Below are 26,973 nucleotides of genomic sequence, written 5' to 3'. Positions count from 1 at the left end.
TCTGGACAGGCAGGGAAAGACCAGGTCTCCTGAGCATCAGCAGTCCATGCTCACAGGAACTGAAAGAATGCACCAGCCCTGGAGCCAGGCCACCCGCATGGGAAGGGCTCGGTTTTTTGTCGCTGCATCAGGCCCTTTGCTGCATCCCAAGCAGGTGGGGGCCAGGATTGCACAGCATGCACAGGAGTGGTGCTTGAGGTGGGCTGTGTGTCACCTGAGCTGGTAAGCTGGTGGCTAGCAGCTGGAGTGGGAACGCCAGTGACCCCTCTCCTGGAGATAATAGGGAGGTGCGGATGTCCAAACAGCACACAGATGGATGCAGAGTCCGTCCAGGCAAGAGTGCAAATCTGGCCTTTCTTATTTTTCTTTGCTATGAAGACTAGCAGAACTTAGCCAACAACCTACGAGTCTGTGGTTCTCCAAACGTTGCTATTGAGCACTGTACGCTTCATCTGGGGGTGAAAGGAAATGGCAAAGTGGCAAAGTGAAGGTTCCTTTTGTGCACTGAGCTGAGGCCCATTTTCAGGCTTGAGGGTGGGTTCTCTCCTTATTGTCCCTCTCACACCTCTTACCTTGATGGGTGTCTCAGCTTCCCCGTGTGCTCAGTAGTGAAATGACTGCCAGTGGAAGTCAGTGTTACATTTAACCTGTAAAGTTGTGATAGGCCAAGTTCAAACAGAACAAGAAAGCTATCCTGTCTTTTTGTACATCTAACTCACAGGCTGAGGCAGAGTTTCTCAACATTGGCAGGCTTGATGTTCTGGGCAGGGTAGTTCTCTGCCGTGGGGGCTGCCCTGTGCATTGCAGGACATCTAGCAGCGTCCCTGGTATCTGCACACTAGATGCCAGGAGCACCCCACCTCCCAGTCGTGATAAGCAAAAATGCCTTCCTGCATTGCCAGATATTCCCTGGGGGACAAGACTGTTCCTGATTGAGAACCCCTGGGCGGAGACTGACTGGCCATTGTGTGTCAGCTGTTCTTCTGGTGATTCACAGCCAACAGCCCCTTCCATTCTTTCCTGATCACAGTACTTAGATTACAAGTCACCCCTCTGAAATCAGGGCCTGTTGTAGGCTATTGTGTTCATGGTACAAAGCTGGCCAGGATGAGTGTTATTGGAAGCAAACTGATTTTTTTTTCTTCATGAGTTCTGCAATGAAAAATCCTTTGGTGTTACTATTTAATTGGTTGGTGGTAGCTGTTTGTCAATTTGCCAGCAGGTTCTCTCTTAACTGCTGTCATTTGACATTGCTGAAACATAAATGCAGAGTGATTGAGTTGCCAACATGCTATTAAGTCCTCTACAAAGAGCTTTTCGATGTACTACTGCTTCAGGCTTTTGTGGTTCTATTGATTGATTCGAATACTAAAGAAATCCTTGGCATTGACAGCCCTGGTAAGAAAATGCGGCTTCTGTCTGGGAAATTGTTGGGCATTGCCACAGGGACAGTGGTGGGTTTTCCTTTGGTTTTCCTCTGGCAGAGACTTGGCCTCTGGCAGAGCTTACTCAGTTGATGGGTGTTGACCACCCATATGGGAGAAGAATAGAAACCCCAGCGGCCACTGATCTTTATGAGATGGGTCCAGTTAAGTCGAGGAGCCCACGAAGTGGATGGTGATATCAGATTTCAGAGTGGTTCAGCAGACTCCTAATTGCGAAAAACAGGAGATTGCCACAATTCTGTTTTGGTTTTTGAACTGGTCACTCACCATTTGAGACCAAAGATGGCAGATCACTTTGAGAAGGGCTGGCTAATCTTAGGATGCCCAGAACATCCCATGACATTGAGGATATTATTTTATGGTCTTGAAATTATACTTCTGGACCAGACTGCCATGCTGTATGCATCACAAAGCTATTTGTCATTGGTGTGTGTATGTTGGGGGGGTGTGTGTGACTGTGTGACAGCCAGAGACCACTTGTTAGAACTCCTAGTGCATTGGGGACCAAGGTCCTTGGAGTGGCGGCGGAGGGGGGGGGCAGTGGCCTCCACCTTCCATGGCCAGATTGTCCCTCTGGGCTGGATGTGACAGGTGCATGCCCTTGGTTGTAAGGCTGTGAGTGGGAAGGTCCTGTGGTAGGTACGGGTCTGTCCCCTTGACCTGAAAACCCCATTAACATGTGTTTTGTTTTCTGCAGTGGATGACAGTGTAGCACAGAGTAGTGGATGGGAATATCAGAGGCAGCCCCCTGCTGGGGATTCCGCTACCCTGCGGGAGTGTGGCTTTGGGCCAGTTTACCTTCTCTCTCTCCCTGCCTCAGCCCCCTCACCTGTAAATGACAGTAATTCAGCCCCCGTTCCACAGTACTTTTCAGCAGAGTGAGTTGGTTCCTGTGGACAGTCCAGGACTGTGCTTGGTCCCCGTCTCACGTGGAGTGTTGGGGGGCCTGGCAATACAGGGACTGTCTTGTCTCGGCAGGGCATGGATCCCCATACCGGGGTCTGTTTCTTTGAAGTACTTCCCACTCTGGAACATTCTGTATGTGCCCACACAGCACGGGAGCCCCCACCCTGGACAGATCTGAAGGGGCGACAGGGAGGCCACATTGAGTAACCAGATACTATGTTTTCCTTTCAGACTCTTTCCCAGCTTCCCTATGGGAAGGCGCTCTACAGTTACGAGGGAAAGGAACCCGGCGACCTCAAGTTCAGCAAGGGCGATGTCATCATCCTGCGGCGCAAGGTGGATGAGCACTGGTACCACGGGGAGCTGCACGGGGCACATGGTTTCCTGCCTGCCAGCTATATCCAGTGTGTCCGGCCCCTGCCACAGACCCCGCCCCAGGGCAAAGCACTTTATGATTTCGAGATGAAGGACAGAGACCAGGACAAGGACTGTCTGACCTTCACCAAGGTGAGGGGGGGACCCCCGTGAACACTGCCACCTACCTCTGTGATTCCCACCTCCCTGCTAGTTTGAGTCCTGGCTCCTTCCCGCCATCCACCCTCCCTGCCGTGCCTCGGGAAGCAGGGAGAGCAGCTGTCCCTACTTCCTGAGTTTTTGTTTGATGGAAAGAGATGTTGCACAGCCTGACACATAGCTCCGCCTGAGAGCTGACTGTGTGCTCATTGGGTAACAGGTGCGGCACCCTCTGTCACCTGAACCATGGGGTCTCTGCAGCAACTCAGGTGCAGAGGAGTGAAGTCTCTCAGGGACAGACTCACAGACCTGGGAAGGGGGCTCCTTGTGGGAGCCTGCTGCAGAGACCCCTGCAGCTCACAAGGAAGTGGTGTGGTGCCCAGAAACCAGCATGCCTCAGCCCTGTGCTCTGCAGCACCAGGGAGCACGCACATGTGTGCTGGGGGCCAGCCTGGGTCAGCCTTGTGGAGAGGGCACATGCACGTCTGTTGGGGGCCGGGCTGGGTCACCTTGCAGAGAGGGACCCGGGTGGTGGCAGACTCAGTGGCAGGTGCTGGTGGAATTGTTGTAGCAGAGCCCAGGGAGATGCGGGAGGGCCTCTGCCCTTGTGAAGTGTGGAGAGACCAGAGGTGACGCAGTTGCCCTCAGCAGCTTTACCTACAGGTTGTCTCCCTGCTGTGGGAGCCCAAGCTCAGAGAGCTGAGGTGCTTCCTGAGGCCAGGGCTCAGCCTCTCCTGCCTTCCTGCTCCCCTCTCCCACCCTGCCTCCTATGAGCACAGACTGTCAGGACAGAGCTATAGTTCTAAATCTCAGGCTTGAAAGCCCAGGGCCTTTCTTCTGAGATCCAAGGTTACCTTTCCCCACTGGGCTCAGGCAGAGCTAGCGGTGCTGGTGAACTCTCTGGAGGGCCGCGGGAGGACTGCACACACCATTTTTTAGCAAAATTGGCATGTCCTGTGCCTGGCTGCTATTTATGTCTTGTTCCATTGTTCAGACTGACAGTGAATAATCTATTTTTCATTCACAGATTCCACTCTTTCTTCCTTCCTTTCATCAAGGTGTTCTGATGCTAATTCTGGTTGTCACCTGGCTGATGTGGCTTCTTAGGAAGCTGCAGCCAGACCTGCCCCTCCCTCCTCCCATCTCCCCACTTGGTCTCTCTGGGTCTAAGCCTACAGTGCAGGGCCTGGAGTGCAGTGTCGGACAGAGCCCCTACTTTGCTCACTTTTCTGCCCAATGGACTCTGGAGAACCTGCCCTGAGAGAAGAATGCCCTGAGGGCCTGTGATGCTCTGTGCTCTCACTCTTGACCAAGAGCAGGAATCCCTGTCAATCTCTTGGGTTCTGGTTGGGCTCTTGCTGAGGAGATGGCTCCAGGCTTCTTGGAGCTCAGCTGGCTCCAGCAACAGCCATCCTCACAGAACTGTGTTGGAGGAGGCTCTTCGACCTGGGAGAGTGCGATGTGCACTGACCACTGCAGAGCCCTGGAGCCCCCAGCTTCCTCTAGTGTGAGCACAGGCCTGCCTCTCCTGCCAGTGTCATAACTGCTGTGTCAACATCCTTTGCTTGGGACCCTCACCTCCAGGGTGGAGACCCCAGCCCATTGTACAAGAGGACAGAGAGGCGCTTGCCCACTTATCAAGAAGTGTTCTTGCTTCTGCCTCTGCTGGGCACTGTGCTACACTGGGAGACCTGGACGGTCCTTCATAGCCTCAAGTCCAGTGGGAGAGGCAGGCAGGAGCAAGTCAAGAAATAAGTGTATCTATGTTTCTGAAAAAGGAACAGTTTAGCAGGCTGATGAATAAGATCTGAGTTGGCATCTTGCTGGCAACAGAAACAGCAAGATGCCAGGTGATTTTTCAGACTTATTTGTGATACTTTAAAGATGCAATAAAAACTATACTGATTTGGGGTCTTAAAAAAAAAGAAAGAAAGAAAGAAGTATTCCAAAGCCAGCCTCAGAAAATAGGCCTGGCCACCCGGGAGTGAGATGCTATGGCCTTTTAGTAAAGGCTCCAGAATACTCAATGGTAGTGCTTCATGTTTGCTATTTCAAAAGAAGCAGTAAAGTAGTCTTCATGGGGAACATTAGAACTCAGGCTTTCTTAGACTCATTCTGTAGTTGGCAATGTTCTTATTTTGAATTAAGTTGGGGGTACAGTGACTGCATCTGGGGAGTGAGCGGGCATCACCAGAGGTGTCTGTGGCTATGACGGCTTCTGGGAGATGGCATTGGAGTTGAGACTTAGGGGCAAAGGTGCCAGTGCAAGAGGACCTGGGGGTCTCTGGCTACATAATGTGGCTGCTCCCACTGGAAGCCAGGTAGGAGGTGCATATCTTAGGGAGTTTTTCAAGGACTTTTCTTTTCTTGCATCTTGTGGGTGAATGTGGAGAGTTAGAGACACCTGCACATGATTCCCGGTGAAAATCATGCTGTGACATCCACCCCCTGTCATGTTCACATAACCTTCTTAGGAGCACCCATTTTTGCCCTTCTACTTGGATTAAGACACAACCACACCTACCAAGCACCTGTTCTATCTGTAGCTCTTACCTCTAAACGTCTTCAGACAAAGCGTCTGAAGGACATGGGTGAGGAATCATGACTCTCTTCTGCTTGATTCATATTTCCTCTTACCCACACTGCTTGCCTAACATTTCCCTTCCATGTACATCTGACCAGCTCATTTGTTTCCATGCCCGGGATGCTGTTTCCATCTGACAACCTCCATTTATATCATACCTCAAGTGACTCCGGGCTTGGCATCACTGCTTCAGACCAGCTTGGTTTTGCCTGCATGGAATGCTTTGTTGTTTGCATGTGTTCCACTCTGGAGACATCAAGGCAAGAAGGGTCTCTAAAATCCACAGATGATGCTAACTGACTTTTCAGAAGCATCATTGTGATGGGATTGATTGGGTCTAAAAAGGCAGGAAGCAGGGGGATCAAAGCAAGATTTTTACCTTCGGCATTGGCTCTTGAACAGTCCTGTTAAAATTGCATTAATTAAAGCCATTCTAAGACCAAAGGCCTTGTTTCATTTAAGAAGAAAATGAATAATTACTTTTTGTAAAGCAGCTATGAAAAGCATAATTTATAACTTAGTAGTCCCACTCCAAAAAGCAGGGCATGTGAAAATACAAAAACCAAAGGAAAGAACTACAGTGTGCCCAGTGCAGCTCTGCTGGCTGCTCTTTTACAGGCTCTCACGTGAGGCTTTGATGCCTGCCGCCCTCCACGTGCACAGGGAGGGAAGGGGCCTGTTGGGGAGGCGCCCTTGGTGCAGGGACATGGCAGTGAGAGATCTCACATGTTGGGAAAACACTTCACCTTGCTGGGCCACCCAATCTTCAGGGTCAGGACACAGATCCTACAGAGGAGCACCAAGGGCTGAGTGATCCAAGTAAAGAGCTAAACTTAGGGCTTGGCAGGCAAGTGGGGACATTGAGTTCCATTTGCTTGGTGGCAGCTTACTCCCCGTATTACCTTATTTTCACTCAACTACAAAATTCAGCAAATATTCATTAAGCCCTAACGATGTGAACTCCAGTTAATGAGAACGCTTTCATCACCCTGCCAGGGAGCTGTACTGGAAGTAAAGCGCCTGGGACTACCCTTTAGTGAATTCACTCTGAAATGCTCGGGAATCCTGAGAAGCCATGAGATTTTTCTCTTGGGTGGTGCCTGGCTGACCCCAAAGCCACGTTTGCACACAGCTAGCAGCAGGAGCCTGAGGCTCACTGTGTTGGGCTGAACCCCGTCATGCTTGCCATGTGAGGCTGCAGGAAAGCTCCTTTCCAATGCTCACCTCTCTCTCTTCCCTGGCCATCTCCAAGGGCCTGAGGGATGCTCTGAGTCGGCAAAGACACACGTAAATCACCTCCATGCTGTCCTGGCTTAGCCCTAGTCTTCTGCTCTTGGGGTCACCACAGGCGCCTTCCATGTGATCTTATGATGCTACTGAATGTTTAGTCATTGTTTCCCAAAAGTATAGGGCTTCCCTCCTATGTGAATTAACCCAGCATTAATCCCAAACTGTGTGCTTCTGATCCAGGGAACAGGCTTAGACAAAAATCAAGTCTAGACAGTTTGGGGTCTAGAGTCAGGTAAATAAGGTTATAAAACATGATACTTTTTTATTATTAAATGGCAACTTTGGGACATGTACTTAGTCTCTGAGTCTCTTTTATTAACTGCCGTGGAGTCTATAACAGGATTCAATGAGCAATGGCATTTGGATAACAGAGCTCAAAATAGGCATTTGATAAGTATTTGCTTTCTATCCTCTGCCTTCTTCCTGTTCAAGAGAAGATGAGGTTAGGTCAGATACTTAGCACTTTCTATGTTGGTCCAGAATGCTCACAGAAACACGGACACCCTTCCTGAGGCACACGCTGCATGGGGAGCTGAGAATCTATCTGGCCAGTTGGCCACACCCATAGCTTTCTGGCTAACTCCCTCAGGGTATTGCCCAGGGCTGTGAAATCTCAGCCTTGTGTCAAGACTGCTGTCCCCAACGCTGAGCACCAGGCCTGCTGTGTCATCCCTGCTTCTTCTGGAGGGTGATAAGGAATGCTTTCAGGACTGGAAGGACTCAGGAAACAAAGTGGGATGAGCCTCAGTGCAATTCTCGCTCAGGTTTCCTTCAGAAGTTACCAGAGAATCTCAGTTACCTTTGTGGCTCGGGGCTCCCTCTTCCCAGCCTCCTCTGCTGCCTGGCCATCTGGGCAGAGGAGGCACCTTTACTAAGGTGGCCAGTCCCCAACATGAGCACCTAGGTGGTGACAGGAGAGCAGCCAGAGGACTGCTGAGGAATGTCCTTGCCCGGCCCCTTATTTGAACATCCAGGTGAGGGTTGGAGACACTGACAGGGAATCTTTTAGATTTTCAGGCAGAGCTTGAGTTATGTCTGAAGCTTTGTCAGAAAATATTTTCAGACAGGTCCACAATGTGAGTTCTTCCCCAGGACTAGCCTCCCACCTGGTGTGCCCTGTCTCCCTGGCTCACTGCAGGCACCCCCAGCCTGTTGTCCCCTCAGCGGCTGGGGCATGCCCCACCTGCTTCCAGTCTCCTCAGAGCCTACATCAGAGGCTGTGCTGCCTGTGAGACCCTACGTGACCTAGCGCCCACCTCCCTCCCGGGTCTGCCTCTGGCGCACTCCACTCCTGGCTCCACTGGCCTCCCCACCCTGCCCTTCCCTCCATCCAAGCCTGCTGGCTCTCCTGGGGCCTCTGCAGCCCTCCCCACCTGTCTGCATGTCCCTCAGAATAGCCCCTGACCCCTGAGGGGTGGAACCTCCCCATGCAGCACTCCACACCCCATTTTCTCCTCCTGAGAAGGTAGTATGCATATTTTAATGTGACAGGTGTCTGTCTTATGTGTGTGTGTAGGTTTCCCAAGGGTGGCCATCCTGCAGTTTCTAACTGCCTGTCCCCACTGTGGGACAGTGAAGGGAACACAGGACTTTGTGGGTTTTTTTTTGTTGTTGTTCTTTTTTTTTATGATAGGCACACAGTGAGAGAGAGAGAGGCAGAGACACAGGCAGAGGGAGAAGCAGGCTCCATGCACTGGGAGCCTGACGTGGGATTTGATCCCGGGTCTCCAGGATCGCGCCCTGGGCCAAAGGCAGGCGCCAAACCACTGCGCCACCCAGGGATCCCTAGGACTTTGAATACACATTCAGGCATTCTGCCTTAGCCTGGGCAAGGGGTCACCTGCTTTGCTATAGAAAGTGTAAGCTGATTTTCATCCAGCCTCCTTGATCCATTTATTCATTCATTCATCAGATGTTTATCACTGCTGGATTGTGTTCCAGGTGGGCCAGTGGGTGGGAACAGAGTCTCACCTTCAAGTGCCCACAGCCCACAGTGGGTGCACCAGGAGAGGGATCGTCACAGAACCTGAGCTTCCATCCTATGGAGAGAGTATGTGTGTGTGCATGTGGCTTGTGTGGCATGTGCGTGTCTGTGGTGTGTGTGCATACATGTGGGGGTGTGTGTAAGAGGAGATCTGTGGGCCCCCAGGAGGGTGTGGTGTGTGGCCTCTGGGATCTCCTCTTATACCAGGACCACCCCTGTGGGTGTAGGCTAGGCACCTCCCAGGTCTGTTCCTCTCTTCTAGAGCACTGCCTTTCTCTGGGTGTCCCAGGCCTCTGACGGTCTCTGGAACTGAGATCAGGTGTGCAAGACTGGACAGTGCTGGTTCTGGAAGGTCCTGGCTCCCGGTGTCCTCAGGAGGACAGTAGAGGGTTAATGGCAGCCATGACTGCATTGAGAGCCTCACCCAGAACTGCCCAGAGGAACCATTTGTGCTATTTCTGCAACAAAGAGCTGCAGGAGTTTGTGAACTTTTCCCTTTTCCATTTGCCTTCTTCCCAGGAAGTGGGCCAGGGGCTCTGCACGCTGGCGAGCTTTCTGGTGGGGAGGCATCAGTGACAGTACACTCAGGACGAGGTGGCCATGGCCTGGGGCAGCCACAGGGACAGGTGAAAGAGGCACTCCCTCTGGTCCCCACGCTTCTTGGAAACCACTTGACTGTGGTGATGGGGACAGGAAGATTTGAGTGGCGCTCCAGGAGTGTCTGTTTGCTCTCCGTGGCCCCGCAGGGACATTTCTAGCTGCTTTGTCCATATTATTGCCACACCCCATGTGGAGGAGAGTGAAGCACTAGAGCCTCAGAGGTTGGTGTGTGCAGACTTGCTGAAGGAACCAGCCAAGGTTGTCAGTGGATGGGCTCTCTCAGCTGAGACCCCAATGGGTGAGCGGGGACATTTCCTGAATTATGTTTCTGAAATGGTATTGAAGGACAGGGTGCTCGGCCAGCAACCGTCAGTGTTATCTAGAGGGCTTCTGTGTGCACACAAACATGCTACCCTCCTTGTGGGTCAGAAGGGGGAACTTCAGTGCTCTGCTCCCAGCTTCTGCTCGTAACAGAGCCCATCTGCTTACAGATCCGTTTTCCACCGGGTAGGAACAAATGCACAGACTTTGGGTGGGTTAGGTGAGTGAAATGGAAATGCAGTTGGAGGGACCCCTGGGGGCTCAGTTGATTAAGCATCCCATTCTTGGTTTCGGCTCAGGTCATGATCTCAGGGTCATGTGATCAACCCCTGCATCAGGCTCAGTGGGAGTCTGTTTCAGATTCTCCCTCTCCCTCTGCCCCTCTCACCCTGCTCTCTCCCTTGTGTGCACTCTCTCTCTCTTTCTCTTTCTCTCTCTCTAGTAAATAAATAAATCTTAAAAAAAAAAAGAAATGCATTTTGAAGGCCCGTTTTAGATGGCAGGCCTACCGTGTTACCTGAATCCTTTGCAAATGTATTACCTACTGAGCCTTGGGAAGAAAATCAATATACTTTTTTAATAACCATATTATGTTCATGGCCCAGACTTACGGTCACTTAGGAGCACCCTGAGACCACCTGAATGCAAAGGAGAGCCACTCTTGTACACCAGTGGCATGTGGTATATTTTCAAAGCTTGGAAATTAGAGGGAAGAAGGAAAACAGCATATGGAATTAAACTGCCCCACGGCAAATAATGAGCACCTTATATGAAACATGTGAATGAAATTGAGCCATGACTCTGAAAGTGAAATGATGTGGTGGGAACAGCTTTCCTCCATAAAATCCTCACATGCTGCCATATTGGTCCAAAGCTTGTCTGCCCCTCCTGACTATCAGTGGTGTCTAGTTAGATTTTGTTTACTCAACCATATCAAGCAGGGGTTGGTAAACTGGTGCTTGCAGGTCAAATCCTACCCACCTGCTGCCATTTGTGTAAATAAAGTTTTATTGGCACTTACTCCTTCATTTACACGTTGTCTGGCTCCTTTCACACCAAAACAGAAGACTGGCATATGTGACAGAGACATATAGCCTTAAAATCTTGAGGTATTGACTGGCCCTTTCTAGGAAAGTTTGCTGATCTGTTACATAGAGCACAGCGCTATGGAGGCCAAGCACTCAGTGCTCTTCAGCATCACACTCAGCATGGCTTTGTTCTGAGGCCACCGGCAACACACCATGTTGAGTGTGACATGCAAGGGATGCCTTTCTCTATGAAGCAGGAACTGAAACCTCAGGTCTGAACCATGTAGCTCAATCCTGCCACTGTCATTTAGAAAGGCATTTAGAGTTCGAGTGGGGAGCAATTCTCTATACTCCAGAGAGGCCACAGAGCAGGGATTTCCCCTTTTCCTTATCCTTCTGAAAGCACTGCCTCCAGCTTTTTAAAATATAACAGTGAGTCAGAGACCTGATGTGGTCCAGCCATGAAAAAAGGCTCATTGTTTCCCTGGTCCTGTATTGGTGGCAGGAGAAGTTAATACTGTTTCCAGAACATAACAGACCTCGTGCTGGTAGCTCTGACATGCTGCAGGGAATTTTCCCATTGCCCAGCACTCAAATGCTCTTGGGAGGCTGTCTCCATTGTGCAAGTTTGGGTCAGAGGCAGAGCTGTAGGAGATCTTTCTCGCCACTCCTAGGCAAATGTAGTTTTACTTATTTGTGTGTATAGAGAGTGACTGGCTTCCTACACCCACTTTTCTTCCAGCCAGCCCAGTCTCCCCAACAAAATTCATGCCAGCTAAATGGGGTTGTTTTGGATCCTACCACTGCCATGAAACCAGGAATTGCCCTCCATCAATATTTGAGCCAGATCAGAGACCTGCCACCAGGTACCACCAAACCACCATCTGATTGAATTTGCATCTGATAGGCAGATGGGTCTATGCAGGTTACACCTGCTCATCTCACTAACCTCACAGGAGCACACTGACAGGATTGGATTTTGAACCCCACTTATTGCATTTTGTTGGGATTTCACTGTACTTACATTGTATGGGATGATGTCCATCTCTTTATGAGCAGACCTCTCCCACCAAGTGTTGAGCTCTTCTTGGAAGGGAGAGTTTCTTACTCATATCTAGCTCTTAGGGGATGCTAGTAGCCTATTGGTGGCCACAGCAGAAACAGGTTGGCACTGCTTAACGCTCGGAGTGAAGACAAGCCCCTGGCCTAAGAGGTGACACTTGTTTTTGGATGGCTCTCCCTTATGTGGAGCTGCATTCACTTCTCAGTACCTTGGAGTCCTTGATGTGTATCTTCCCTTTCCAGGTGACTCAGAATGAACCCAGATCTTCAGTGTGGTAATGATGCCAAGGCTGGAAGACAGTAACCATGCCCCTCGCTCAGATATCTCATATCTCAGGCTCAGTGATCTCACTTTCTTCTCTGGCTCTCTGTGACTTGATTTCAGACTATCCACGTAATGGTTGGCTTCCTCAGTGTGTGATGTCTCTTTATAGATGTGTTAGAACCAAATGCAGTACTTAGGGTATGCTGTGACTTGTCTACACTGAATGGATTATTACCTTTGAAAAATCTTTTACTCCTTTCCCCTTTATTTCACTCAGTGTAATACCCTCCAGTTCCATCGACATCGAAGCAAATAAAGGGGAAAGGAGAAAAATGAGTGGGAAATATCAGAAAGGGAGGCAGAACATGAGAGACTCCTAACTCTGGGAAACAAACTGGGGGTGGTGGAAGGGAGGTAGGCAGGGGGTGGGGGTGACTGGGTGACGGGCACTGAGGGGGGCACTTGATGGGATGAGCACTGGGTGTTATTCTATATGTTGGCAAATTGAACACCAATAAAAAATAAATTTATAAATAAAAAAAGAAAAATCTTTTAATCTAAATAAACCATAATATACCATCACATCTGCTAATCAAAGTTGTACAGCTTGGTAATTGGAAAAAATATCCTCATACTCACTACCCAGTGAAGAGATGGTGAGATACTAGCACCCGAGTCCTTTACCTTTCTCTCTTCCCAAGTCCTTAACACCATAGATGAGTTGTGTCTGTTCTTCCAGCTTCAAATACATGGACCATACATGTATATTTTTGTGTCCAGTTTTACTTTCTCTCAACATTACATTTGTGAACTACATCTACCTTGTTGTAGGATGCTATTGTTTGTTCATGTTCATCACTCTATTTTTTTTAAAAGATAGACTTAATTTGTAGAGCAATTTTAATTTTGCTCCTGAGTTGAGCAGAAGGTGCAGAGATTTCCCATGTAACCCTAGCCCCACGTGGACACTGCCTCCCCCATCAACATCCATCACCAGAGAGGTACATGTGTTACCATTAATGAACCTTCACTGACACATCATAATCACCCAAAGTCCAGATTTTACATCAAGGTTTACTCTTGAGGTTATACATTCTGTGGGTTTGGACAAATTTATAAGGACATACATCCACCATTATGGTATCATACAGAGTATTTTCACAACCCTAAAAATCTTCTGTGCTCCACCTATTCATCCCTTCCCTTTCTACTCCCCAACCCTTGGCAACCATTGATCTTTTTACTGTCTCCATAGTTTTGCTTTTCCACAATGTCACATAGTTAGAATAACATAATATGTAGCCTTTTCAAATTGGCTTCTTTCACTTAGCTTTATGCATTTATGTTTCCTTCATGTCTTTTCATGGTTTGATAGCTTATTTCTTTTCAGTGTTGAATAATATTCCACCATCTAGATGTACCACATTTTATTTATCCATTCACCTACTGAAGGACATCACATAATTGCTTCCAAGCTTTAGGATTATGAATAAGCTGCTATAAATATCTTGTGCAGGTTTTTGTGTGGATATAAGTTTTCAACTCTTTTGGGTAAATACCAAGGAGTGTGACTGCTGGATTATAAAGTAGAAGTATGTTTAGTTTTGTTAGAAACAAGACTATCATCTGAGGTGGCTGTACTATTTTGCATTTCCCACCAGCCATGAATGAGTGTTCTGTTACTCTGCATCCTTGCCAGCATTGGGTGTTGTCAGTGTTCTGGATTTCGTCCACTGTAATACATGCATACTGGCATATTGTTGTTTTAATTTTCATTGCCCTAATGACATATGACATGGAACATTTTTTTCATATTCATATTTGCCATCTGTATATCTTCTTTGGTGAGGTGTCTGTTAGGTTTTTGGTCCATTTTTAAATTGGATTGTTCATTTTCTTATTTTTTTAAGTAGGCTCTATGCCAAATGTGGGCCTTGAACTCACAACCCTGAGATCAAGGGCACGTGTTCTACGGACTGAGCTAGCCAGGTGCCCTTGTTTTCTTACTGTTGAGTTTTAAGAGTTATTTGTATTTTTTTATCATAGTCCTTTATCAAATATATCTCTTGCAAATATTTTCATGAATCTGTGGCTTTTTATTCTCTTGATAGTGTGTTTTGCAGAGCAGAAATTTTTAATTTTAATGATGCCCAGCTTATCAATTCTTTCATAGACTGGCCTTTGATATTGTATCCAAAAAATCATCACCAAATCCAAAGTCATCTAGATATTCTCCTTTGTTATCTTCTAAGAGTTTGATATTTTTGTGTTTCATGTTTATTCTGTTATTCAATTTGTTAATGTTTATGAAGGGTGTAAGGTATGTGTCTAGATTCATTTTTTACATGTGACTATTCAATCATTCTAGCATCATTTGTTGAAAAGACTATCTTTTCTTCATTGTATTGTCTTTGTTCCTTTGTCAAAGATCAATTAACTGTATTTATGTGGGTCTAATTCTGTATTTATGTAGGTCATAATTCTGTTATGCTCCTTTGATATCTCTTTATAGTCTATCACCCATCCCACACTGTCTTCAGTAATCTAACTTCAAGTTAAGTCTTGATGTCATATAATGTCACTGTTTTTCTCTTTCAAATTGTGTTGGCTATTCTGGGTCTTTTACTTTTTCATATAAACTTTAGAGTCAACTTGTTAATATCACAAAATAACTTGCTGAGATTTTGATTGAAATTGCATTAAATCTAGAAGATGAAAAAAACTGACGCCTTGAAAATAGAGTCTTCCTATCCATGAACATAGAATATCTCTCTGTTTTGTTTTTAAATTTTAATAACCAGAGTTTTACAGTTTGTCTCATATAGCTCTTGTAGGTATTTTGGTACATTTGTACATAAGCATCTCATTTTTTAGGTACTAATGTACAGTATTGTGATTTTAATTTCAAATTCCACCTACTCATTGCTAGTATATAGAAGTGTTTAACTTTTGTATATTAATCTTATATCCTACAGCTCTGCAATAATTGCTTATTAGTTCAAGGAGTTTTTCATTTATTCTTTCAGATTTTCTATGTAAACAATTATGTCATCTGCAAACTAAATAAAGAAGCTTTATTTCTTCCTTCCTAATTTGTATGCCTTTTATTTCCTTTTCTTGTCTTATTGCATTAGATAGGATTTCCAGTATAATGTTGAAAGGCGCTGTGATGAAGGGGGAAATCTTTGCCTTATTCCTGAACTTTGTGGGAAAGCTTCTTGTTCCTCACTATTATTATGCCAGCTGTAGGGTTTTTGTAAATGTTCTTCATAAGTTGGGGAAGTTTTACTTTATTCTAACTTGCTGAGAGCTTTTTTTTTTTGACATCCTGAATCAGTGTTTAATTTTGTTAGAGGCTTTTTCTATGTATATTAAGGTGAGGATGTGATTTTTCTTCTTTAGCTTGTTAATGGGATGAATTATATTAATTGACTTTTGAATGTTGAACCAGCCTTGCATACCTAAAATAAATTCCAGTTGGTGATACTGCATAATTCTTTTTATACTTTGTAGTATTCTATTTGCTAATATTTTGTTGAGGATTTTTGCATCTATGCTTATGAGAACTATTGGTTTGTAGTTTTCTTTGCCTGCTGTGTCTTTGGTTTCAGTATTAGTGTAATGGTAGCTTCATAAAATGAGTTAGGAAGTCATCCCTCTGCTTCTACCTTCTGGAAGAGATTGTTAGATAATTTGGTATAATCTCTTCTTTAAATGTTTGGGGGAATTCACTAGTGAACTTATCTGGTCTGGTGCTTTCTGTTTTGGAAACTTATTAATTATTGATTCATTTTCTTTAATAGACGTAGGTCAATTCAGATTGTTTCTTTTACATGAATTTTGACAGATAACATCATTAAAGGAATTGAGCTGTCTCATTTAGGTCATCACATTTGTGGGAGTGGAATTGCTCATAATATTCCTTTATTATCCTTTTAATGTTTAGGATCTATAGTAATGGCCTCTCTTTCATTATTGATATTAGTAATTTGTTCCCTTTCTTTTTTTTTTCTTTGTTAGCCTTGGTGAGAGGCTTATTTTATTGATCTTTTCAAATAATAAGCTTTTGATTTTGTTGATTTCCTTTATTGATTTCCTATTTTTAATTTCATTGATTTCTGTTCTATTTTTTTCTTTTCTTCTGCTTACTTTGGATATAATTTGCTCTGCTTTTTCTAGTTTTCTAAGATGGAAACTTAGATTATTGATTTTCTTTATTTTCTTTATAGATTATTGAGCTTTCTTCTTTTCTGACATATGCATTCAGTGTTATAAATTTCCCTCAGCTCACACATTTTGACAAGTTGTGTTTTCATTTTCATTTGTTTTAAAATATTTTAAATTTTCCTGATCTTTTTTTCTTTGAACCAAGTGTTATTTAGTATTATATTATTTAATTCTATTTTGTGATTTCCCAGTTACCCTTCTGTTATTGATCTCTAGTTTAATTCCACTGTGATCTGAGAACAGACATTGTATTGTTTCTGTTCTTTTAACTTTGTTAAGGTGGGTTATGGCCCCAAGTGTGATCTATATTGGTGAATGTTCCATGTGAGTTTAAGAAGAATGTATATTTTTTTGTTCTTAGATGAAGTAGTTTATTGATGTCTATTATTGTCAGTTGATTGATAGGTGTTGTTGCCTTCAACTGTGTCTTTACTGATTTTCTGCCTGCTGGATTGGTCGATTTCTGGTAGAAGGATGTTGAGTCTCCAACTATAATAGTGGATTTATCTATTTCTCCTTGCAGTTAGGTAAGTCTTGCCTGATATATTTTGACTCTCTGTCCTTAAATGCATATTCACTAAGGGTTATTATGTCTCTTCGGAGAATGGATTCCTTTATCATTATTTAATACCCTTCTTCATCCCCAGCAACATTCCTTGCTCTGAATTCTGCTTTGTTCAAAATTAATGTAGCTATTCCCACTTTCTTTTGATTAGTGTTCATCATGGTATATCTTTCTCCATACATTTACCTTTAATTCACATGTATCATTATATGTAAGGTGGGTTTATTGTAAACAACATATAGTTTGGTCTGGCTTTTGATCCACTGTGACAATTTGTGAATTTAGACCATTGACATTCAGAGTGATTATTTGATATTTTTGATTAATATTTACCACATCTGTTTCTGTTTTCTATTTGTTGCCCTTGATTTTTGTTCCTATATTTGCCCTCCACTCTCTCTATCTCTCTCTCTTTGCTTTCTGTGGTTTTAATTGAGCAATTTATGTGATTCTATTTTTTTTAGTGTATCAGTTGTATTTAAAAAAATTTTAGCAGTTGCCCTAGAATTTGCAGTATAAATTTGCAGTTAATAATGTTCTCTTTCAAAAAACACTGTACTATTTCACAGGTAGTATGACTACTTTATAATAATTAAATAATCCTAACTCTTCTCTCTTGTCCCTTATATCATTCTGTCATTCATTTTACTTACACATGTGTATACATGATATATGTAATATATGTGTATATATAATATATAATAATATATAGGCATATGTGATTGAATACATTGTTCCTATTTTAATTGAACAAACTATTCAGCTAGATCAATTAAGAATAAAAAAATAAAAGCTACATTTTACCTTCACTTGTTCCTTCTCCACAATTTCTTTTCTTTATGTAGATTCAAGTTTTTGACCTACATACTTCTCTAAAGAACTATTTTAATATTTAATATTTCTTGCAAGACAGGTCCACTAGCAACAAATTCCTTAAATTTTTTTTGTCTGAAAGTCCTTATTTCTCCCTCACTATCAAAGGATAATTTTTCAGTGTACCTAGTTCTAGGCTGGTGGGTTTTTCCTGTTAATACTCTGTATATTTCATTCCACTGTCTACTTGCTAACATGGTTTTTGAAAAGTCAGGTGTGATTCTTATTTTTGATTCTCCATTATATGATGTTTTCCCCCACTGGCCTCTTTGAGTATTTTCTCTTTTTTTTTTTTACATTAATATCTTCTCTTTATTTTATTTAGTTTTTGGTATTTTTTTTATTGGAGCTCGATTTGCCAACATATAGTATAACACCCAGTGCTCATCCAATCAAGTGCCCCTCTTAGTGCCCATCACCCAGTCACCCCATCCCCTGCCCACCTCCCCTTTTACCACCCCTTGTAAATCAATTGGAGAGTATTTTTTCTTTATCTTTGATTTTCAGTCCTTTGATTATGCCTAGGTTGTGGGAGGCTTTTTAGCATTTATCCTGGTGTTCTTTGAACTTCCTGGGTCTGTAGTTTGATGTCTGACATTAATTTGGAGAAATTCTCAGTCATTATTGTGTCAAATATGTCTTCTATTTCCTCCCTTCATTTCCTTTCTTTTCCTTTCCTTTCCTTTCCTTTTTTCTTCTCCTTGTGATATTTCCATTATGCATACATTACACATTTTGTAGGTATCTCACATCCTGTTCTTTTTTTTCTAGTCTTTGTTCTCTTTGCTTTTCAGTTTTGGAGGTTTCTATTGAGATATCCTTAGAGTCAAAGATTCTTTCCTTGACAATGTTCAGAGTACTAATTAGCCTATCTAAAGATTTTTCATTTCTATGATGGTGTTTTTATCTCTAGCATTACTTTTTGTTTCTTTCTTAGACTTTCTGTCTCTCTACTTACATTGCCCATCTGTTCTTGCATGCTGTACAGTTAATCCTTTATAGCCCTTAGCATATTAATCAGAGTTGTTTTAAATTCCCCATCTGATAGTTCCAAACATCCGTGCTTTGTCTGAGTCTGGTTTTGTTCTGATGCTTGTTCTGTCTCTTCAAACTGTATTTTTGGTTTTTGTTTTGTTTCGCCTTTTAGTATGTCCAGTAATACTTTTTTTCCCCTTGATAGCCAGGTATAACGTACTAGGTAAAAAGAACTGCTATAAATTGGCCTTTAGTAATATGGTGGTGTTTAGGGAGGGGGGGAGCACCGTATAGTCCTATGGTCCTATTATCGGATCTTAGTCTTTTAAGGAACCTATATGTTAAACTGTGAACTCCATGTAGATGTCTCCATTTTCCTCTTGTCTCCTTATGTAGCACAAGATGGCTAGAGTGGGCCAGAGGTGGGGATAGTATTGGAGGGCACTATCATAATTTAGTTAACAAGACCTCTTTTGCTGGGCATTTGTCTTTAGTTTCTATCTAATTGAACAATACTGTAATGAACATTCTCAGAGCTAAATCTTTTTGCACATCTTTGATTTTCCTAGGGTAAAGTCTCTAGAAGTGCTCTTGTTAGATCAGTGGGTATGCAGGCTTTGATATTTGATAGAAATTGCCGAACTGCCTGCTATAAATTTATGTCTTCACCAGAAATGATAAAGTGCCTATTCCCTGCATGCCAACCAACACTTTATGTTCTTTTTTGCTAGTTTGATAGGCCAAATAGAACATTGAAGAAAAAAAAAAACTCTTCTTGTTTACAATTGTATTGTTTTGTGAGGTATAACTTTTAAAAATATGTTGAATGGCAAATTTACTTTTCTTCTTTTTTGTGAGTTGTCTCATTCTTGCCCTTGGCCTATTTTTCTTTAAAGGTATTTGTCTTTTTCTTCTATTGTATCTTTACGTTTTATGTAGTATTGATATTAAATTGTTGTTTCTCATAGATTCTCCAAGTTTTTTCTAGGGTTTTTTTGCCTTTTTGTTTTGTTTTTGCTGTTTTTATTATAGAGAATTTCATTTTTGTGTGTAGCCAAATCATTGTTATAATACTTCAAAAGGCCTTCCCTAGCTAGGATTAAACACCAATTCATATTTACTTCTTGGGCATTTGAGTTTTTTTTCTAACATTTAAATCTTTAATGTAATTCATTTTGGCATATATGGTGTATTAGAGAAATTTTTAAATAGACAATTTTAATCATATTCTCTAACTTACTATTGCTGGTATGTGAGTAAACCAATGATTTTTATGTATGTATTTTAAAATTTGCAGTATTCAGATTATGAGACTGACGCGCTGCCCACTGCGCCAAGCGTCCTGCCTGCCTGAGTCCGTGTTGGCGGGTTGCCTTGGGGTCTGTGTTGTGCGTCAGGCCTCTGACCATGTGGCTGCTGGCGGCCCTGCCCGCCCCTCCCCGCTCCTGCCGTCCACACCTGGTTGCAGGGGAGTCATCTGGCCACCAGGGCTGCGGGTCTGCCATTAAAGCAGCCACAGGACCCCCTCCCCAGCTGCTCCCCAGCTGCTCCCCAGCTCCCGACTCACCTGCAACCTGCCTGCTCACCAATAAAGAAAGCCTGACCCTCTTCTAACCTGCCTACAAATGATCTTCTTCAGAATAGAATCAAAGTTATTGGCACAATCCTATGTACAACAATATTGCTTCCCCTAGTAAAGCAAACCAGCATTGCACTAACCACCCTGCCCTTTTGGGTTAAGATGTGAGTATCTCAGAGAAAGACAAGTACCGTATGATTTTTCTCATATGTGGAATTAAAGAAACAAAATAGATGAACATGGAGGAAGGGAAGGAAAAATAAAATAAGATGAAATCAGAGAGGAAGACAAACCATAAGAAACTCTTAACTATAGGAAACAAACTGAGGGTTGCTGGAGGAGAGGTGGGTAGAGGGATGGGGTAATTGGGTGATGGGCATTAAGGAGGGCATTTGATCTAATGAGCACTGAGTGCTATATGCAACTGATGAATCACTAAATTCTACTGAAGCTAATAAAAAACAAAACAAAAGTGTAAGCATCTCAAGATTATGGTAAAATGATGGGGTTTGTGAGTCCTAGGGACAAGCTAGCAACAACTGGATGAGAAATCAACTTCTTGCATTTGCAGAATAAAGGAATTACTGCATTAAAAAAAAAAGAAGAAGAAGAAAGCCTTGGGACCCGTAAAAATAAATAAATAAATAAAATTTGCAGTATTTCTCAAATTTGTTTATTCTAATTTTAGTTGATACTGTTTTTTTCTAGGTAAAATTTTTTATACCTTCTTTCCAATATTCATGCTTTCTGTCTTATATTCTTTTATTTCTTTGGCTCTAATGTCTAGACCAGTCCTAAGTAATAGTGTGGATAATATGGTATTTTCTGGGGTTTTTTTAAAGATTTATTTATATTTATTTATTTATTTATTTATTTATTTATTTATTTATTTATTTATTTATGAGAGAGACAGAGACAGAGACAGGAGGAGGGAGAAGCAGGCTCCATGCTGGGAGCCTGATGCGGGACTTGATCCCGGGACTCCAGGATCGTGCCCTGGGCCAAAGGCAGGCGCTAAACCGCTGAGCCACCCAGGGATTCCCCCGGTATTTTCGGGTTTTTAACCAAAATTAACCTGGCACTTTCTTCTTTTGAATTTTACAAAATTAAATGCCCTTTTTTGGTGCTATTTTATTGTTGCAAAAACTCTGACATGTAGGAAACCTTCAATTACCTTTCCCTTTGTATGATCAGCACACATCCTAAGGGCCTCCCTTTGGCTAGATCTGAGTTGAGTTCATCACAGGCCCAGGACTCTCACCAGTTTTGAACTTGTGAGGTGAGCAAGGCATGGGAGTTCAGGGGCATTCTCTCCATCTCTCCTCATGACAGTTGGCTGCTTTGGCCCAACGATTACAGAAAAGCCTGTACATTCTAATTCCTGAGCTAGAAGGGAACCCTTACAAATATCGTTCTGTAGCCTAAGAACCACCTACCCTGTAACATGTGAAATGATATTTTCCCCTTGTAGTGTCTATTGTGTTTTTCTGGCTTGTATCAATTGAGAGAAGAAATACTCTGAAGTCATAGATTATTTTGTTATTTGATTTTTTTTTAAACTGGGAGGTTGGGGATGAGGGCAGAGAAAATGAGGGGTATGATTGCTCCTCGACTCTCCTCTGTGAGGAGCAGGTGAGGAGAGGTTTGAAATAGACCATGGGGAGCTTCTCTGACAGACACTCACCCTTGCTTTTCCCTATCTGTGTTCTCTAAAAGGCATATCCGACTCTCATTAGATCACTCTACCTTGACCCAGATGAACACCCCAAAAATGTGTGGTCCCTTAGCTTACAGATAAGCCACCTTTTCTGATAATTTCATGAAGTGTGGTGGCCTAAAATGTGTCTCTGACATGAGAGAAGCCTCCAAGTCCCATATTGCTGCTTCATATTAAAGTACTGAAGACTCTTGGAGGACTCAGCTCCACACTGGAAGATTCATTGCTTTCATATGAAAGTATTAAAGACTCAGATGGTACCTTCAAATCCATGAGGGGCTACCCCATTAGGCTGACCATCAGCTCCTAAGCACAAGCCCCAGATGGGCAAGGTAGTCCCCTAGCAGATTTTGCTGAGGGACAAATGACAGGAAGGTTTTAATGTGGCAGGGCAGGGGGAGAGAGGGTGGTTTGGCAGACAGTCTTTGAGGGGTTCCATTATAAACCTTGCTTAGTATGAGGAGGATGGATACTGGAGAGGGAATAGAGGCCAGCCACAGACTGCTGATGGAGGCACCATTTTGCCTGTGAGATCCCTGTCTGGCCCTCTTGACACTTGATGCTGCCCCTTGTTATCTCTCATCCCCAGTCCTCTTCCCTGGTGGATTCCCTCTTTTGCTCTCCCATCACTTTCTCTCTCCCACCCTCCTATCTGCACCCCTTGTCATTTGTCCCTGCAGCTCCTGGCACGCTGATGGCATCCTGGGCGTGACCTTTCTCACAACCACCAAGCTGCCAGTCTCCCCGGAAAGCTCCTCTTCCTCCGTGCTTTATGCCTCTTCCTTTCTCATTCCATCTGTTTCCACTTTGTGCATCTATACTTGGCATCGTCTGCATTGCCAAAGAATTTAAGAGGGTTATCCAAAGCTTTTTGTACCCATGACTCGAAATAAATGGAATTGGATTGGGTCATTTTTTTGTTCGTGGATGGAGCCAGAAACTTAAAAAGATTTATATTTGCTGAATTTATTTTTATTCAAAATAATTTTATTTCAGTAAATAAGTCATAGGAACATGAATTTTAAAATACTAACCATATTGTAAATTGCCACGCTTTTCTATTTGAGGATTTTTGCAGCTATAATCAATATGTAAGAGAGAAAGAAGGAGACCATGGGTGAAGATGTAAGGGCAGACTTTTCATATGTCAGATCCCAGAATAGATAATAAACTATTATTTACATCATTGCTTGGGATCTTTTCCTAGCTCCTGCAGTACTGACTGTCTCTGTTTTTGTTGTGTTTGTTACATGTCCATGTATTTGTGTGCATGGTGGGCTGCGGCAACCCCAGGACGAGATCCTGACTGTCATCAGAAGAGTGGATGACAACTGGGCAGAAGGCATGCTGGGAGACAAGATTGGGATCTTCCCCTTGCTGTACGTGGAGGTAAGACTATGCTCTCAGATGGGCTTCCTCTTCCACCCTGCTGTCTGTTTCACCAGGTGGGGCAAGGGGCAGGGGCGGGCTCCTGGCCTGCGGAGAGGCGGATGGAGACTGTGTTGGGTTTTGTTCAGACTGCTGTGCCAGTGCTAGGAGAACTGCCTCGGCTCCTCCAGTCGTCTGTCCCGGCCTGGCTGCAGACCATCATACTGTGTGGGCATCACAGATGTGGGCTTTCCCCACTTCTCACAGAAATCCTGTGCTGGCACCCGCTTCCCCAGACTCTCCTAGGTACTGCTGCTCTTGTCTCCCAAGCCCAGATAAGGCAGCATTCCCCGTGTCACTGCAAGAACGGCTGTGGCGGGCCGTTTGCAGTCCTCCGAGGACTTGGTGACCAGGCAGCTCACCCAGCTGCGAGTCCCTGAAGCCAAGATGACTTGGGGCCTGTTAATTTCCTGTCTCCTTTCTATAACTGAGGAGCACTTGGTTTCCAATGAGTAAGTTATGAGCAGTGGCTGAGCTGGGAGCATCTTAGAATGTCTGATTTGTAAACCACTGTTTGCTGTTTGTGTGCTGGAGTGTTTGCCCATCGTGTGTACGTGTGCCATTTGTCAGTGCAAGTCACATGTGTACACTCATGAGCCAATACATGCTTCATCTATTAACCACTGAAGTTATCCTGAGAATCATTTCAGCTATTGCTGACTGTGTGACAAACACTTTCAAGTACTTGCTCATTTTATTTTCCCAACAACTCTGGTATATGAAAGCCAGGAATGTCCCCACATTACAGATGAGCAAATAGAGCAAATAGAAAGGTCCCCTCGCTGATAAATGGCAGAGCCAGAACATGAACACAGACTCAGCCCTTCACTGCCCTACCCTCCGGCTCCCCCCACTAGCAAACTGTAGTTCATTCAGCCTGGTGCAGGGTTCCACATGCTGCTCAGTGATGCAGCTGGCCTTGCCATGCCTGCTGAGTGGTGCGTGGGTGCCACTGGGTGTTTGTTCTACACGTCTAGTGATTCCTGTCACCTACAGGATAAAGTCCAAATGCTATAGTAAAGTATTCACCACTTTGAATGCAGTTTGCTCCTAATCTATTTTTCTAGCCTCATCTCTGCTCACTTCCTCTACTTTCTCTAAATGGTCTGGATGAGTGGTTCTCACAGTAATTTTGGACAGACTGCCCAGGAGATCCCGAGACTGTGTCACACAGTAACAGTAGGTCCACACACAGCACATGCAGTGCTCACACAGTCACAAACTCCCAAATGGACTCACACACATGCTCAGACACACCCCTCTGTCATGCACTGTACAAGTCAAACCTCCTCCTCCAACACCGTGTAAGCTTCCACTTGGGCATTTGTTCCAGTTTCCACGGGTATTTTCTTTCCTATCCTGCTGCTTACATAAACCTGGTATCAAGAGTGACTCTTGCGGTGCAGTCTAGAAGTGAGAAATCTGGCTTTGCGGGCATTGGTAGCCTATGGAACTTGTTTTCCTTGGCCGACTTACAAGGATACTCAAACACATATGCAGAAATGCTTACAGAAACTTTATTGTGATGGCCTCACACTGGATATGCTGCAAATGTCCATCCATCAGCAGCAGAATGGATAAGTAAAAGGAGGTATGTCCATATGATGGAATACTACCCAGTAGAGGAAATGAATGATAGACTACTACATTTCCAAGCATGACTGAATCTCAGAGACAAACCTTTTGAAAGAAGCCAGACACCAAAGAGTATATATGGTTTTCACTTGCCGTGGGGCCTCTGCAGGGAGGGATGCCTTTGGAATGCTGGGGTGTTGATATCTTAGTCTCGGGAGTGGTTCACAGTTGTGTGCAGCTGTAAACTGGTGTGCAGTTGACATTTGTGTACTTTAGAGTGCAGCTTAAGGACCTAAGGAATGCCTCGGCAGGTCACAGGCACCCTCTGGGGAAGGCCAGGTCAGGCCCGTCAGCTGCCTGCCCTCTGGAAGGGCTTGGGCATCATCGGGCAGGCTGGGCTTGGGGTCAGGGCTGGGAAGCCTGTCAGCTGGGTGCACTATGATTCCCTTTGGTTCCACAGATGTACCCAAATGGCAGATGGCCTGTCCATGCCTCCCCAGGGCCTTAGTGCCCAGCCATTGGAGATGCTTTCGAACATGTCTCCCTCGAGGCAGACTCCTTCCTCCGCTGGCCTGAAAGCCCTCCATGCCTCATACCTCCAGTGACAGTCCCACCTCTGCTCTCAACATGGCTCCTGATCCCTTCATGTGTCTCCTCAGATTGGATGCCCTGAGGACGCTCAAGGCACAGGGGTGCTCAGCTGCCCTCCCAGGAGCATTGGCAGAGCCCCCCCCCCCCCGAAGCCACCGTGGCAGGGGCCTTGCTCCTCTGGACCCTGCTCCTTCCTGGGCAGGGTAGCTCCCGGGCAGCTGCCTGGCCACATGCCATGGCCCTCGACACCTGGGCTGCAGCTCTGCACCCTGACCTGCTCCGAAGTGGACTCCTGGCTGCTTGCTTAGCCACCACTGTAGACAAGAAGCCCCAAATGTGTATTTCCTGAGACCATGTCTCACTGTTTCTGGATAAGTTCCTTTTTGAAGTGCGTGGGTGGCTCTGGCCCCTTGTAGCCTTAGGGGTGGATTCAGGGGTTCCCAAGTTCAGGCTGTCTTCCCTCCAAGAGGCTGAGCAAGCCTCTGAGATCCAAGTGGTTGGAGCTCAGGTCTTCCGCAGAGTTTGAACTTGACTTCCCACTGAGGCAGATCTTGGCCTCGTGCTTGACCCGGGTGGATCTGTAAGGAGGGAACAAGTTCTTGTGCTTCGCAGATTGTACAGTCCTCCCCTAAGCAGGGCCGTTTCTTCAGCCTGGGCCTGCCAGGCAGGCACAGTAGGGCAGATGGTATAAAGCCAGGCTGGGGCTGCATGGCCTAGACCTTCTGGCAGCCTATCTTCTGAGAAGGCGGTCCCTGTCTCCAGAAATATCTATATATCTGGAGTACTGCAGAAACAACCCTCTTGTCCCCACTCCCCCTAATGCACAGGGCCTGGGCTGCCATGGTGTCCCCATCGGCGACCTGGGCCGGCTGGTCTCAGGCAGTGAATGCCTGCACCTGACTCCTTCACCCTCAATTCTTGCCTCCTGCGTGACTTCCTTCCCCGCCTTTGAGCTCCTCACTGCCTTTCTAGCTTCCCCAGCCATTGGCCTGGCGTCTTGAACCTGCCTCCTGGTTCTTTTCTCCCTGTTGGTTTCATGAACAGTCACGATCAGCAGCCATCTCCTCACCAGGACCATGGCATGTGTTGTTGACACCTGCTGTGTGTTGGATTACAGCTGGGCAAGGCGCTCCAGCTGATGTCCACCCAAGACAGGAATCAGCGTTGCTCTGGCCGTCGGGGAATAAACCCAAACACATAATGGTGACGTGGCCTTCCTTCTGTGCCTCCAGGAGGCAGAGTAATTGTCATCATTTTCCTCTTTCAGAGAGAATGAATCTGAGAGAATTCCTCAGGCCCAGGGGTCAAGGGATCCCCCCTCCTTTGTGTGTGGGGGCTCAGTGCTGCCTGCTGTGGGGTAAATGTGCTGTAGGAACACGGGTGAGGCACTTCACTCTTGTCAGGTCCTGGTGTGGCTGGGTTTGGCTTTGGATTCCACCCTGCGG

At 45.0% G+C, this 26,973-nt stretch overlaps 1 protein-coding gene across 1 annotated transcript in view; it reads left to right on the top strand.

The window, feature by feature from the left end:
* Window positions 1–26,973, top strand: part of SH3RF3 (SH3 domain containing ring finger 3) — a 352,997-nt gene that overhangs the window by 193,484 nt on the left and 132,540 nt on the right. Inside the window, exons 3-4 of the mRNA XM_055329433.1 lie at window positions 2,583–2,858; window positions 23,228–23,323. Of these exons, the coding sequence (XP_055185408.1) occupies window positions 2,583–2,858; window positions 23,228–23,323 (372 nt within the window). The remainder of the gene's footprint in view (window positions 1–2,582; window positions 2,859–23,227; window positions 23,324–26,973) is intronic.

This window comes from Nyctereutes procyonoides, unplaced genomic scaffold, assembly GCF_905146905.1.
Source record: "Nyctereutes procyonoides isolate TBG_1078 unplaced genomic scaffold, NYPRO_anot_genome, whole genome shotgun sequence".
NCBI classification, from domain to species: domain Eukaryota; kingdom Metazoa; phylum Chordata; class Mammalia; order Carnivora; family Canidae; genus Nyctereutes; species Nyctereutes procyonoides.
Note: the sequence above shows the minus strand (reverse complement) of the source record. Positions and strands in the feature narration are given on the sequence as shown.